Source organism: Primulina tabacum, chromosome 18 (assembly GCF_025594145.1).
Source record: "Primulina tabacum isolate GXHZ01 chromosome 18, ASM2559414v2, whole genome shotgun sequence".
Taxonomy (NCBI): Eukaryota; Viridiplantae; Streptophyta; class Magnoliopsida; order Lamiales; family Gesneriaceae; genus Primulina; species Primulina tabacum.
Window position 1 is genome coordinate 31,991,677 of NC_134567.1, and position 12,733 is coordinate 32,004,409.

Sequence of the window (12,733 nt, forward strand, 5' to 3'; positions counted from 1 at the left end):
AATTTGATGTTTGAGAAACAAAAATTTTATCTATTGAATTAATATTTTAATATTTATTAGTATATATAATTATTAAAATAAATTATGACATCAAAAAATAATTATCTTAAATGTTTTAAATTTAATAATATAACGACTGAAATTGGAAATATTCATCTTAAAAAAAGGAAATATAATAATTAAAAAAAAAAAGGAAATATAAAACAACACGAACCTACAAATTTAGGATCATTAACCCCTGACCCCCTCCCCTTTCTTGTTTTCAAAGAAATCCATTTTCATTACTTCGCTTCAGCTGGCAGGGAAGAATCTCCCATTTATTCGAAAAAATTTGTAGGCAGACGAAAAGGAATCCGCGTAACTAGATGTCTGGCACGAAGAGACTACAACGGATGTTCGCCGGTGCAGGAGGCGCTCTCGGTCATCCTCCGCCGGACTCACCCACCCTCGACTCCTCCGAACAGGTCTACATCTCATCGCTGGCTCTCCTCAAAATGCTGAAGCACGGTAAAGCTTTTGTTACCAATAAGATTTGATACCGCTATGCTCGCGTCAAGTGCTCAAATATGGTGAAGCTAGTGTTTTTTGAGGAATATTCGGAGCCTTTAATGCTAGATTTTGTGCGTGTTGAAGCAATTTGGGTTCTTTTGGTGCGTTCGTGATTTACTGTAGGTAGGGCGAGGGTGCCAATGGAAGTGATGGGGTTGATGCTGGACGAGTTTGTGGATGAGTAGACATTACGTGTGGTTGACGTTTTTGCGATGCCTCAGAGTGGAACTGGGGTCAGTGTTGAGGCAACGGATCACGTTTTCAAGACTAATTAATATGCTCGATATGCTAAAGCAAATCGGCAGGTATGGCGTAATTAACTGTGCTGTGGGAGGATTTTTTCTCTCTCGACGATTGAGTGTACTGTAGGCTTTTCTGGCAATCAGAATGATTGAAACGGGATGTGCCTGCTCTAATCTGAAGGAACTGTATGTCAGAAGAAGTTGCCAGGGTTTTTAATCTCATTGGGAGATTAAGAAGAATACTTAGTAAAAAATGGTTCTTTGATCATCAAATTACCTGGCATTCCATACTAGGTATACCCTTGATGTTCATAAATTGCAGAAAAAGGAGAGTTAGTAGAGGACAATTTGCGTAGTAATTGGTTGAGTTTCCTGCTATTGGAATCACCTTCAATACTTTCATCTTCCAACTTTCTTTACGGTATTTTAGTAATATGCCAATTTTACATCTGTTGATCTATGAATGATTACCGAAGCTTATAGAAAATTGTCATGTTGATATTTTTGAGATTTTTCCTTGTCCGTGATGCGCAAAATTGGCATAATATCTTTTCTGTGTTCCAGACCTGAGATGGTGGTGGGTTGGGTTGGTATCATTCTCATCCTAGTTTTGGACGTTGACTTTCTGGTGTTGACATTAATATTCAGCAGGTTTTGCTTCTCCCTATTTTTTGCTTCATATGATTTTTGTCTAAATATAATGGTGGGTTTGAGGCAGAATATTCTTTGATGATGATAAATTTATTTTAACTGATGCACATGCTGTCAATAGTTGCTTGTTTTTCTACAGGTGTTGATTATTCCATTAAGTTAATGTGATCTGTTAAAAATAAAATTTATCGTAGCCTTGGTTTTATCCTTTTATTTCCAATGTTATGAAATCTCATTGCGGTCTTTATTTTTCTAATGGGTTGATGGCCTAATAGAATCCCAATTTAAGAATACGTTATGCTCTGGTAACAAGAACTTACTCTCTTCTGCTGATTTATCTCTCTGCTCTTTCTTTTGCTTCTTTCTTTTTCAGTGTTTTATTCTTTATATTATATAGAAATATAGAATGACATTTCTTTATTATGTAAACTGGAAGAAGGATTCCACTATAATAAAATTAGTATGAGTTGGAACTGTCATTTATTTTTCATCTCTAGAATTTGATTTATCCAGATTTTAAAACTAAACGTAAAATATTTGTCTCACAAATCATTGCCAACCATTAACCGGATAAATTTATACGTTTTTGTATCCCTTGGAGTAGTGTATGTTGGGTGGCAAGACGAGCAGATTTGGTAGTTCTTGTGTCATTACAAGTGGAAGTCAATATTTCATTATTTCATTTAAAATCACAAGTCTTGGAGTTTTCGGTTTCTGTTTAATCCTCTAGAGTTTTGAAGCTTTGAATCAAAAAGCAGTGGGAGTGGTAGTAGATCCAACCCAGAGTGTTGAAAGAAAAATGGTTATCGATGCCTTTCACCTGATTAACCCCCAAACCATGATGCTTGGTCAAGAGCCGAGACAGACAACATCCAACATAGGTTATTTAAACAAAACATCTCTTCAAGTAATGGCTCAGTCTCTCGGTTTATTTGTTCACTTTGAAGGGTTCTACCTGTTTCTAAATTTTAAGAGTGGTATGACTGCAGGGTCTGATAAATGGTTTGAACGGGCATTATTACTCAATAGCCATAAATTACAGGAAAAAATGCTCCTGGATCTTCACAAGAAAAAATGGACAGATGGACTTAACTCTTCAGCGGTTTGATGTCCACTCCAAAACGAATGAGCAGATTGTCCAAATACATGTCAGGTTTTCTGATTTACATTTGCTCAAGGTGTAGCGAGGAATCAAAATTAACAAATAGTATGCATTTTACTTCTGTCCTTTTTGTTTCCACCAATCATCAGCTGTCCCATCCTGAATGAGGAAGGCAAGTGTTCACATCAGACACTTGCTTCATCGAAATTAGTCATTTTTTCCTTGTCAAACCAATAATTTTATTTTTTTACCTCTCTCCAGGGATGCTGTTATATAATCTTTACATAATGTCTCGAGAACGCTGTGCAGTCATATTACTCCGAATGCTCATTTAACAGAATTCAAAGACCGTGAATTGGTCAAGACTAGAAGAAATTCAGATATTGAAAATTGCTTAGACATTCCTCTCACAAGTGAAGCACTTGAAAAACTTGTCAAAGAGATGAGCTAACAAAAGTTCCTTGGCTAACAAAAGTTCCTCGGCATTTTTCATGTTCGTCAAGTTGGATTTCTAAATTTTCGACACGAGGATGGGAGTAACCCGCCATCATTTCTGAACTATTGCTAAAGTTGCTGTTAGTTTCAAGCCTTGAAGCATGTGTGCTTTTTGTGGTGGATGAAGCCATGCTTTTGATCGAACTGGATTATTTGCACCGTTTTCCATTGTAATGTACTGTATTGTATTAATTATCATGTAATATTCGATTTACTTTATTATCAACAACTATCTTTTACCGAAGAGTTTTGTAGAAGAACCGTTTAATAAATTTTGTAAAGATAGTGAGTCGTCCCAATAATCTCGTTCTTGTAACTACAATCCCCACCCTTTGTCTCATTGTTTTTCATTTCACGTCTCACAAAAAAGTCCATCAAATATTGTTTTACTCATCGAGAAAGTAGCACTAGCAATCCATTATGCACATCTGTCACATTTGTAAATTGTTATTTTAATTTTATTACAATGCTTGACTGAGTATTGAACCAGTCTTTTTCTTTTGTTTCTTCTTTGTTGTTGGAGTGTCCCAAGGTTTCGTCTTGGTGCTTTTGACGCATTCGAGATTTCACAACATCAGCAGCCGACGAGCCTAATTTCTAATTTACTATAGTTTATATTATGTGGAAATCATATCAAAATTATATTTGATTCTCTCTCTACATATTATATTTTGTATTGATTTAATTAAACAAATTAGTATCTTAGATTATGGGGCACGTAAAATTAAATAAATTTGGACCCAGCCAGGCCTGATTATTGGAAATGTTCACAGAGACAGAGAGAGAGAGGACTTATATATATAAATTAATTAATAGGAAATAGAGAGAGCGAGCGCGCGCACTCCTTTTCACAGCTGGATTCCAGCTTTCTTGACGCCGAACAAAAAATTTCCACAAGCTTTACAATTTTATTCGTTTTTATTACGTTGAAATATTAAAATTCAAGAAAACCAGGAAAAATAGCCGGACAGACGCCCCTGCCATTTACATTCTCTTTCCTTGCTCTCTTTGACAGAGAAAAGCGCACAATTATCGATTATCTTGCATCGTTCAAGGCCCATGCCGGGATCTGCGTTTTTTATGACTGTAACCCGACAGAAAATTTCGCAATTATTGGCTGTTTTGTACGTTTTTCGTTTTTCTTTCCGGAATTTTTTTTATGCTTTTCTGTTTGTTTTTGGCTGGACCCTTTATTTGTTTCGACGTTTTAAACATCCGCTCTGTCTGCATTGTGTTGGAAGTGGATGTGTATCCGTTAATCTTGGATTATATTGTTATCTTTGTTCGTAATTGTTTGTGTTGGTTTTCTGTATGTTGAATTCAAGAGGATCTTGATACGTCGTTTCTAATTAAGGCATATGTGAGACGTGGATAAGAAAAAGTGTCCTTCTCATTTGATTATTGCTCTGGTTTCTGTGTTCATGATATGATCCCTTGTGAATTTATTTAGTTTGACTTGCTATTTTTCTACCTTTTCTTTTAAGATTTGTGTTGATTGGATCAAGTGGAATAGATGATAACAAGGCAAAAGGCATTGATTTGTTGAAAGGTTCTTTTTTTGAAAGGAGAGAAGGACGAAAAACCAAAATCTGAAATTCTGGTGTTCTTCAGGTTGGATTGTGAGACGAGCAATGTTGTCCAAGAGTGATGACCATCATACAGTCCCATTATCTGTTTTATTAAAGCGGGAATTGGCCAATGAGAAGATTGAGAGGCCTGAAATCTCACATGGTCAGGCCAATCAGAGCAAGAAAGGCGAGGACCTGACATTTATTAAGACAGAATGTGAAAGGGTATTAGGTGATGGAGTCACCACATATTCGGTTTTTGCGGTACGTGGTTCTTCTTGTTTTACTTTATATTTAATTGGTCGATGTTACTTGAGATTTGATTGGATAATTGGTGTGAAATGTCACAATTGGTCTTATTTTTTCATTTTGTTAATGTTGGCATTTACTGCAAAGCTTGTAGATACTTGATCAGAAATTACATACTTGGTGGATAATGTAGGTGACAATGACACCTTTTTCTATTTTCTTGAGAAAAATTGGAACATACGGGAGTGATAAACGTGATAATGGATGCAGTCTCTTATCTCTTCTGATAACTTTGTGAATAATCAAAGTTATGTGTGCTTATTTGGGATTTGGGTGATACATTTCTCTTATCTTTAAATGGAGACAGTTGAATTCTTTTCTTCATTTCTTGGAATAACGTCTTTTCTGTCTTTGTTACAAAGGGATCCAAAATGTTATCAGGCATGCGCATCGACCCTTTACTTTCTTCTAACAGATACTATTTTTTCCACATTCTTTCGTACAGTTATTTGATGGCCATAATGGATCTGCGGCTGCTATATATTCCAAAGAGAATCTCTTGACCAACATTTTGCATGCTATCCCACCAGATCTTAACAGTAATGAATGGATCTCGGCATTGCCCAGGGCTTTGGTTGCAGGGTTTGTGAAAACAGATAAAGATTTCCAGGAAAAAGGTACAGCTATTTCGGAACCGGCATTCATGAATGTTTGCATTTGATGCAAAATGAACCTCTTTTCTTTTGCACCTGTCATCAAGGAGCAACTTTGTTTGGGTCTATATATATTTTTGAAACAGTTTAGGTCTATATTGTTAAACATGCAGTTTTAGTTATTATTATGCTTGTCTGAGCATTCTTTCTAAAAATTTTGAATGTAAGTTCTACCCTTCACTTCTCTTCCGATCTATCATTTAAAATTTAACACAACCTTTGGTCTTTCTCTCATGCAAATGACTGCTAATTATTGGTCTGTTAATCTATCAGCGCAAACTTCGGGCACAACGGTGACCTTTGTGATAATCGAAGGATGGATTGTAACAGTTGCTTCGGTTGGTGATTCTCGTGCCATACTTGAATCCAATGAGGGGGAAATATATTATCTGTCAGCAGATCATAGACTTGAATGCAGTGAAGAAGAGTAAGTTATTTGTTATAGGCCATACAAGTACTCTGGATTATATTTTCTGTAAAAATGCTTCAGTTCTTTGATTTTTTTCTTAAATAGGAGGGAAAGAATAACATCTAGTGGAGGTGAGGTGGGGAGGCTTAATACCGGAGGTGGCACAGAGGTATAATTCTTCTCGAAGTAAATTATTGTTGGTTTCACATTAACTGTGAGAGAGCACAATGATTTTATATTTGGCTGTGAAACGATTCTACTCACAGTAAAATATGCATGAAAATTGACATCAATTTTAATGTCCGGAGACTGCTGTTTGTCATGGTTCTGCAGTGACGTATGCTGCGAATAGCTTGACAAAGTTACATTGTTGGTTATGGTGTGAATGCGACTCAAATAGATGCTTCAACTTGAAATTATTATGTTGCTTTTGTTGGAAGTTTTGTCTTTTTCCAAGGGCCAATTTTAGTTCTTTCACATGCTTGTCTCTTCGATTCATGTTACATGCATCTATAAATTTCGCAGGATTGGGAATTCAGTGTGAAATTCAATGTAGTGTCAGTCATTTTTCACATAAATTCATGAACACTTGTTCCATTATTGTTGAATGGTTTATAGAATATGGATTGGGAATTCAATGTGATTACAAGGTAATGTAATTCATTTTGCACATAAATCCATGAACATTTGTTTCATGATGCTAGTGTGCACCTCGCACCTTTAATTATTATATTTGACTTTTCTTTTAATTTATACATAGTTTTTTGAATTTTAATAGTAGATTTCTTATCTGTGCGTTGGTTCATTGTAGATTGGTCCGTTAAGATGTTGGCCTGGTGGATTGTGTCTTTCACGATCTATTGGAGATATGGATGTTGGAGAATTCATAGTTCCAGTTCCTTATGTAAAGCAAGTGAAGGTTCGTTTTGAAGGAAAATGTTGTTTTTCCAGAATTGAAACTTAAAACGTTTTCAGTAACTGTTCAGGGGAAGAAAAAAATGTAAAAATTATAGTTTTCAAAAGACTTTCAATTTGTAAAGATTAGAATTGTTAAAAAAAGGCAATGTAAGCTCCTTCAAATTCTAACAACAAAGTTGTTTGAAATTGGTTATTTGGTTACCGTCGATTAAATGTAATGAATATCTAAATTTTCTCCATGACTATGAGCTTTTCGGTGGAAGTGATCAAAAGTTATATACATCTGGTCTGCCTCATATCAATACTCATTTCTTGTCTTGAATATATGCCTTCATTAGAGGCAAACATGTCACACACACAATCTATAGACCGAGTAAAGTAAGAATAGTTGGTGAAATCGAAGATTATTTATGAAAAGAAAAATAAAATTATTATTTCCTTGGCTAATAATATTTATGGGAGACTTCTCTAAAGCAAGGTCGTGAGATTTTTGTTTTCATCTGTTCTTGAAAATTTAAAGAGGTATGGAGCCATGATCCTCATAGTTTACAACTGTGAATGTAAAGAGTTTTATGTAAAATGACAACAATCACTATATTTGCAGCTATCGACAACTGGAGGCAGACTTATTATCTCAAGTGATGGTGTTTGGGACGCATTATCTGCAGAAACAGCTTTTGAGTGTTGTCGTGGAATGCCACCAGATGCTGCAGCATCAGAAATTGTCAAAGTAGTTTTCTTTGAACTTGAATTTTTACTTTATTTCAGTTTGAATTGACCGTATTTGGTGCTCCGATTTTACCCTCCCATGCTTTTAGGAAGCTGTACAGTTAAAAGGTCTTCGAGATGATACTACGTGTATTGTAGTAGATATAAAACCTCCAGAGAAGCATGATCCTCCAAAACCACCTCCAAAGAAGCAAGGGAAAGGAGTCTTTAAGTCTATGTTTCGCAAAAAACCTTCCGAATCATCTTCTCAGGTTGACAAGGAAGACTTCTTCGAGCCAGATGCTGTAGAGGAATTATTTGAGGAAGGCTCAGCTTCACTTTCAGAAAGGTATCTATGTACTGTTTAAGCTCTTTCTATTCTATACACCAGGAGAACAACATTATCCGAACTAAGGAACTTACTTGAGATTCATTGGGAACACATAGAAACCACTTTGAGCTCGTCTGTTGTAATATAAAAACACCGGGTGTATGTCCATATCTTGGGAAAAGACTCTACCCGTTATCACCTACTGGGATTTCAATGGTTTCGGTTGTTTTTCTGGATTATAGGTTGGACTCGAAGTACCCGATCTGCAATATGTTCAAGTTATTCATGTGCGCAGTTTGCCAAGTGGAAATAAAACCTGGAGAAGGTATATCCATACATGCAGGAACATCTGACCCTAGAAAATTACGGCCTTGGGATGGTCCCTTCCTTTGCTTGACCTGTCAAGAGAAGAAAGAAGCCATGGAAGGGAAAAGATCTTCTGGAGGTATGCCTTCTCGTAGTTCTCGATTCTTTTATTCTGTGGAACATTTAAAAAATTGGGCAACTTAATTCATTCGTGTTTTTTCCAATTTTTCTGTATTACCAGCTGGCTCTAGATATAGTAGTGGGAGTGAATAGTAAATCTCCACCACTTTCGTTCCATTCCTCAAACTTTTTCAAGCAGACCATAATTGAGAAGGCCAACATGTACGAGTAGACAAATTTTTCTTGTGTTTTACATATAAGCTGTGAGGGAAATCCGAACCCTTATGTGAATATTTGAGACACAACATGATCTCTTCACTTTTGCTTGGTTTGGACTAGAAGATGGAGATTAATGAATTTTGTAGTGACTTGAGTCAGAATCGTTGATGGCAGAGGATCATCTAGTGGATGTACCTTTCACGAATCGAAGGGACTAAACTCCTGATGTACAACTACTGTAAAAAAATTAGACATAACTCATTTACCCCCAGGGATATATTTTCTTGTATACTTTCACTTCAGTCAAACTGTAGGTGAAAGGTATTCTATTGTAATATTTTATTAGAGTTATTATCATTTAACATTGTTTTGTTCTTCCCTTCCCTTCCCTTCCCTCCCCTTCCATACCTGGGGAAGGTAAAGTTCAGAAAAGAAATTTGTTCATATATTATGTTGCACCTTATACATATTTTTTGTGGGTGTTCTTTTTCCATCTCACTTTTCTTCAACCTTACTTTCACTTTCTTGAAAAAATTGTTTAATTCAATGCCTAATGTGAGTGGTTTTTACAAGATTGGTTTGTTTGTCTTTTAGTATCACGATATTTGCAGTTTGCACCTTTTGTTTTTTACATGTTTTTTGGTAAATTGAAAAAAAATTCAAATGTCGACCATCATATGCATGAAAATCGGTGTCTCAAGATACGTTTTATCGCTTCATAATTCTGCTAATCTGCTTGCATGAGTGAATCATTTTCTTAGTTCAAGTCTCCCCAAATTTATATATTTTAGTTGATAACTAATGGTGGCTAATCTTTTATCAATGGACATTTCTTTTTATCATCCACTAGAATTCGTGTTTCTTTCTATTTTTATTGCCCTTAAGGCAGAAAAACCCAAGGACAGATGCCAGCAAGAAACTTGACATATGACAAACTTTGCAACCGCATTTTTTCCCATTCTTTTATCTTTGAATTATACTAATAATAATAGTGTATATTTCGAGTGGCTGAGTGGAGAACATGACTCTGTTTACCTAAATAATGCCTCTATGATTGAGATGTAACTTAGCAAACAATGAGTTTTCATGTTACCATGGCTTATTGGACCACTGCCTACACGTGTGTGTATCCTACCAATTTCAACTTGATATCTACCATCGTATACATGCTTATCATACTCCAACGTTCTCAAGTTCAGATTCAAGTTCAAACTAATCAGATCATGTTGAATGTCCATCGTTTTTATATTTGAAATCGAGCACGAAATCTTTGAGGGGTCGGAGTTGAACTCAACGTTTGGATGGTGAAAATAAGATAAAACAACAGTAATAGTTATACAACAATTGTTTCAGAGCTATAAAGATAGTTGTCCAAAGTGTGTGGATATCACAATAAATATGATTTCTAACAAATAATTAGCATATAGTTCAAATGAAAATTTACTAAATAAATGGAGAAGGTCTCTTGTAAGACGGTTACACGAATCTTCATCTGTGAGATGGATCAACCCTACCGATATTCACAATATAAAGTAATATTATAATATGTAATATTTTTTTCATGGATGACCCAAATAAGAGATCCGTCTCACAAAATACGACTCGTGAGACCGTCTCACACAAGTTTTTGCCAAATAACTGTATTAACAATGTATAAATATGGAATTGACATTGTGATCAGTCCAAGAAAATGAACATTTTTTAGGACTAACATTATTTGAAGACAGTGATACAAAATTCACCGGAGTGCCAGTAAACAATTTCATCCAACAAGTAACTAACAATTACTCAAATTTCATTTATTTATTTAATGATGAAAATAATGAAATTTCATTTCATATAGTAATCATACCAAAATTAAATTCACATACATGTAATGATAGCTGCACATTAACGATGACTACTTACAACTTGAAAAACCACAAACACAAAGATGGTGACGAGAAAAATACACAATGATCAAATGTTGTACATATATTTCACACCACAAGGTCTACATACCATACAACTAGTTTTTGAGATACAAAAGAATTCGCTCGTACAATTGTCACACCACAAGGTCTATATATATCCACATTTATCAGCTCTATAAATACAATTGATAACTCAACATGCACTAACTAGTTTTTGAGATACAAAAGAATTCGCTCGTACACTCCAACCCTTTTCCCACATACAGACATATCGTTATCCTCTCCCTCTTACAATACTTGCTACTGTTTGTGACCATAAAGGCAGAACAGATAGCAATGGAAATACAGTCTCAAATCGAAAGAAATACAGAAGAAGAGAGCCCTAATGGATCCAAATTCAATCCACTGTCACCAACATCCTCTCCCAACCATGAATTCTCCTTCACAACCAGCTCCCTCCATCCGCAATCGGAAGTTCCCGATCAAAACAAATCCAACCCTTCATTTGCCATCGACTTATCGCCTGCAGACAAAATTTTCTTCCATGGCCATTTACTTCCTTTGCACTACCTCTATAATCACCCTGTCTACCCCCGATCCTCCAACGATTCATTAGACAGTTTCACCCTCCCAATTGAAGAACTTTCCGGAGAATATAACTCGAGCTCCAATACTTACACCGACCAGCAAGAATACATCAGCATTGATCATATTAATCCCACTTGCCAAGAAAGTTGCAGCAGTGTCTTGAAAGAAGAAGGGAGACCTAGGAAACCAATATCCTTCTCTTTATTCGGGTTTTCGAAATGGAGAAAGGGGTGTGAAGAAAAACAGGGCAACGGTAGACAAGAAACAGATCGAAAACAGAAGAGAAAGTCCAAGTTCAACTTAAGTACTGTCGTGAAAAGGTACATGAGATTCATAAATCCATTTCTTTCTTTAAGAAACAGGAGAATGAATCCTCAGTTCCACGGTCAAACTTATTCGTCATTCTCTGGGAATTTACGTGTAAGAAACAAGAAGCAACTGAGAGGGAGGAGAGGAGAATTATCAGCACCAGCTTCAATGAGGAATTGTCCTACAAATAGTGGCCTTTTGGTGGCAAGTGGAACTGCTACTCCTACTGCAAGAGACAGTACCATGGAAGAATTACAGACCGCAATTCAATCCGCAATTGCTCATTGCAAGAAATCCATTGCCGCTGAAGAAACAATACATGTCAAATAATAATTTATAGTTAATTGGCTATATGTATGTACAAAATTTACCTTGTCTAACTAAATAGTATTTGATTCTTTTTACCAATAATTTCTAGTTTGCATGAATTTGAACAAGTCTATTACGAACTATCAAAATTTAGTTTAAATGGATAGCCCGATGATTATCTGGAACGTGTTTTTAGGAGATCACACATGGCTTTCGTGGTTTTCAATAAACAACGTGTATATAAAATATTCCTAAATGCAAAAACTTATAAAAAAAAAAGGGTTCATCTGATAAAAGTGGTAATTCTTTTGGAAGAACTCGACACTTTTCTTGCTTCAAAGTCGTGCATGTTAACTTGTGTAGACTGGAAATTTGACACGCTAATTTTTTAAGGAGATGTTATCGCTGGCAAATGCATATCATTAAATAGTTTATCAAAAAAATTAGATTCTTAATTATGCTGAATTAGAATATATAAAAAATTTAAACAATATAAAAGCAAACACTACGACCGATCGAGAGATCTATCAATTGAACAGTATGAGTTCATTAATTTTGTAAATGATTTTGCGACAAAATTGAAAAAGATATAAAGCCCCACAAAAAGAGAACATAGATAAATGGGCTCGATAAAGCTTAAGAAAAAGAGAAGATTTGCATACAGGAAGGAGGAGACTTGACTTCTTTTTCCATGAAAATCACCTCACGTAATCCACTTTCTGATTAGTTTGAACGAAATTATGATTTGTGAATTCAAATTTATTCGATTTAACTAACAAGTAATATTAAAAAAAAAAAGGAGAAAAAATTGATATTTAAAAAAATACCGCGCGCCAGATAGGGGTCGAACCTACGACTTTCTGCTTAGGAAACAGACGCTCTATCCACTGAGCTACAGGCGCATATGTTAAGAATGTTTAAATTTAATTAATTAATTATTTATTTATCTTAAATGGGCCGTTTTATTTGGCACTACCACGTTAAATGGGCTTTTGTGTTATGTCTTCGGACCACAATCAAGCATCAATCGGGTT

General features: G+C 35.4%; 2 protein-coding genes, 1 non-coding gene and 1 pseudogene across 5 annotated transcripts; 3 read left to right on the forward strand and 1 right to left on the reverse strand.

The window, feature by feature from the left end:
- The first annotated feature begins 135 nt into the window (after positions 1–135).
- Positions 136–3,441, forward strand: LOC142533051 (26S proteasome non-ATPase regulatory subunit 14 homolog; annotated as a pseudogene).
- A 430-nt stretch (positions 3,442–3,871) lies between these two features.
- On the forward strand, positions 3,872–9,024 carry LOC142533093 (putative protein phosphatase 2C 12). Of its 3 annotated transcripts, none has more exons than XM_075639714.1 (10): positions 3,872–4,163; positions 4,605–4,871; positions 5,362–5,533; positions 5,843–5,996; positions 6,084–6,147; positions 6,790–6,897; positions 7,501–7,626; positions 7,715–7,953; positions 8,178–8,380; positions 8,483–9,024. In XM_075639714.1, exons 2-10 carry the CDS (start codon positions 4,671–4,673, stop codon positions 8,512–8,514), a joined length of 1,299 nt encoding a protein of 432 aa, XP_075495829.1. In that variant the 5' UTR covers positions 3,872–4,163; positions 4,605–4,670; the 3' UTR covers positions 8,515–9,024. The 3 variants fall into 3 exon arrangements, with proteins under 3 accessions (XP_075495829.1, XP_075495828.1, XP_075495827.1); XM_075639713.1 differs by having other exon boundaries at positions 4,651–4,871; XM_075639712.1 differs by having other exon boundaries at positions 3,873–4,163; positions 4,524–4,871.
- Positions 9,025–10,673: 1,649 nt separating this feature from the next.
- Positions 10,674–11,779, forward strand: LOC142533245 (BRI1 kinase inhibitor 1-like). Its single transcript, XM_075639930.1, has one exon. It carries the CDS (start codon positions 10,830–10,832, stop codon positions 11,718–11,720), a length of 891 nt encoding a protein of 296 aa, XP_075496045.1. The 5' UTR covers positions 10,674–10,829; the 3' UTR covers positions 11,721–11,779.
- A 749-nt stretch (positions 11,780–12,528) lies between these two features.
- Positions 12,529–12,601, reverse strand: TRNAR-CCU (transfer RNA arginine (anticodon CCU)). Its single transcript has one exon. It is a non-coding gene; the product is annotated as a tRNA-Arg (tRNA).
- Between the last annotated feature and the right edge of the window lie 132 nt (positions 12,602–12,733).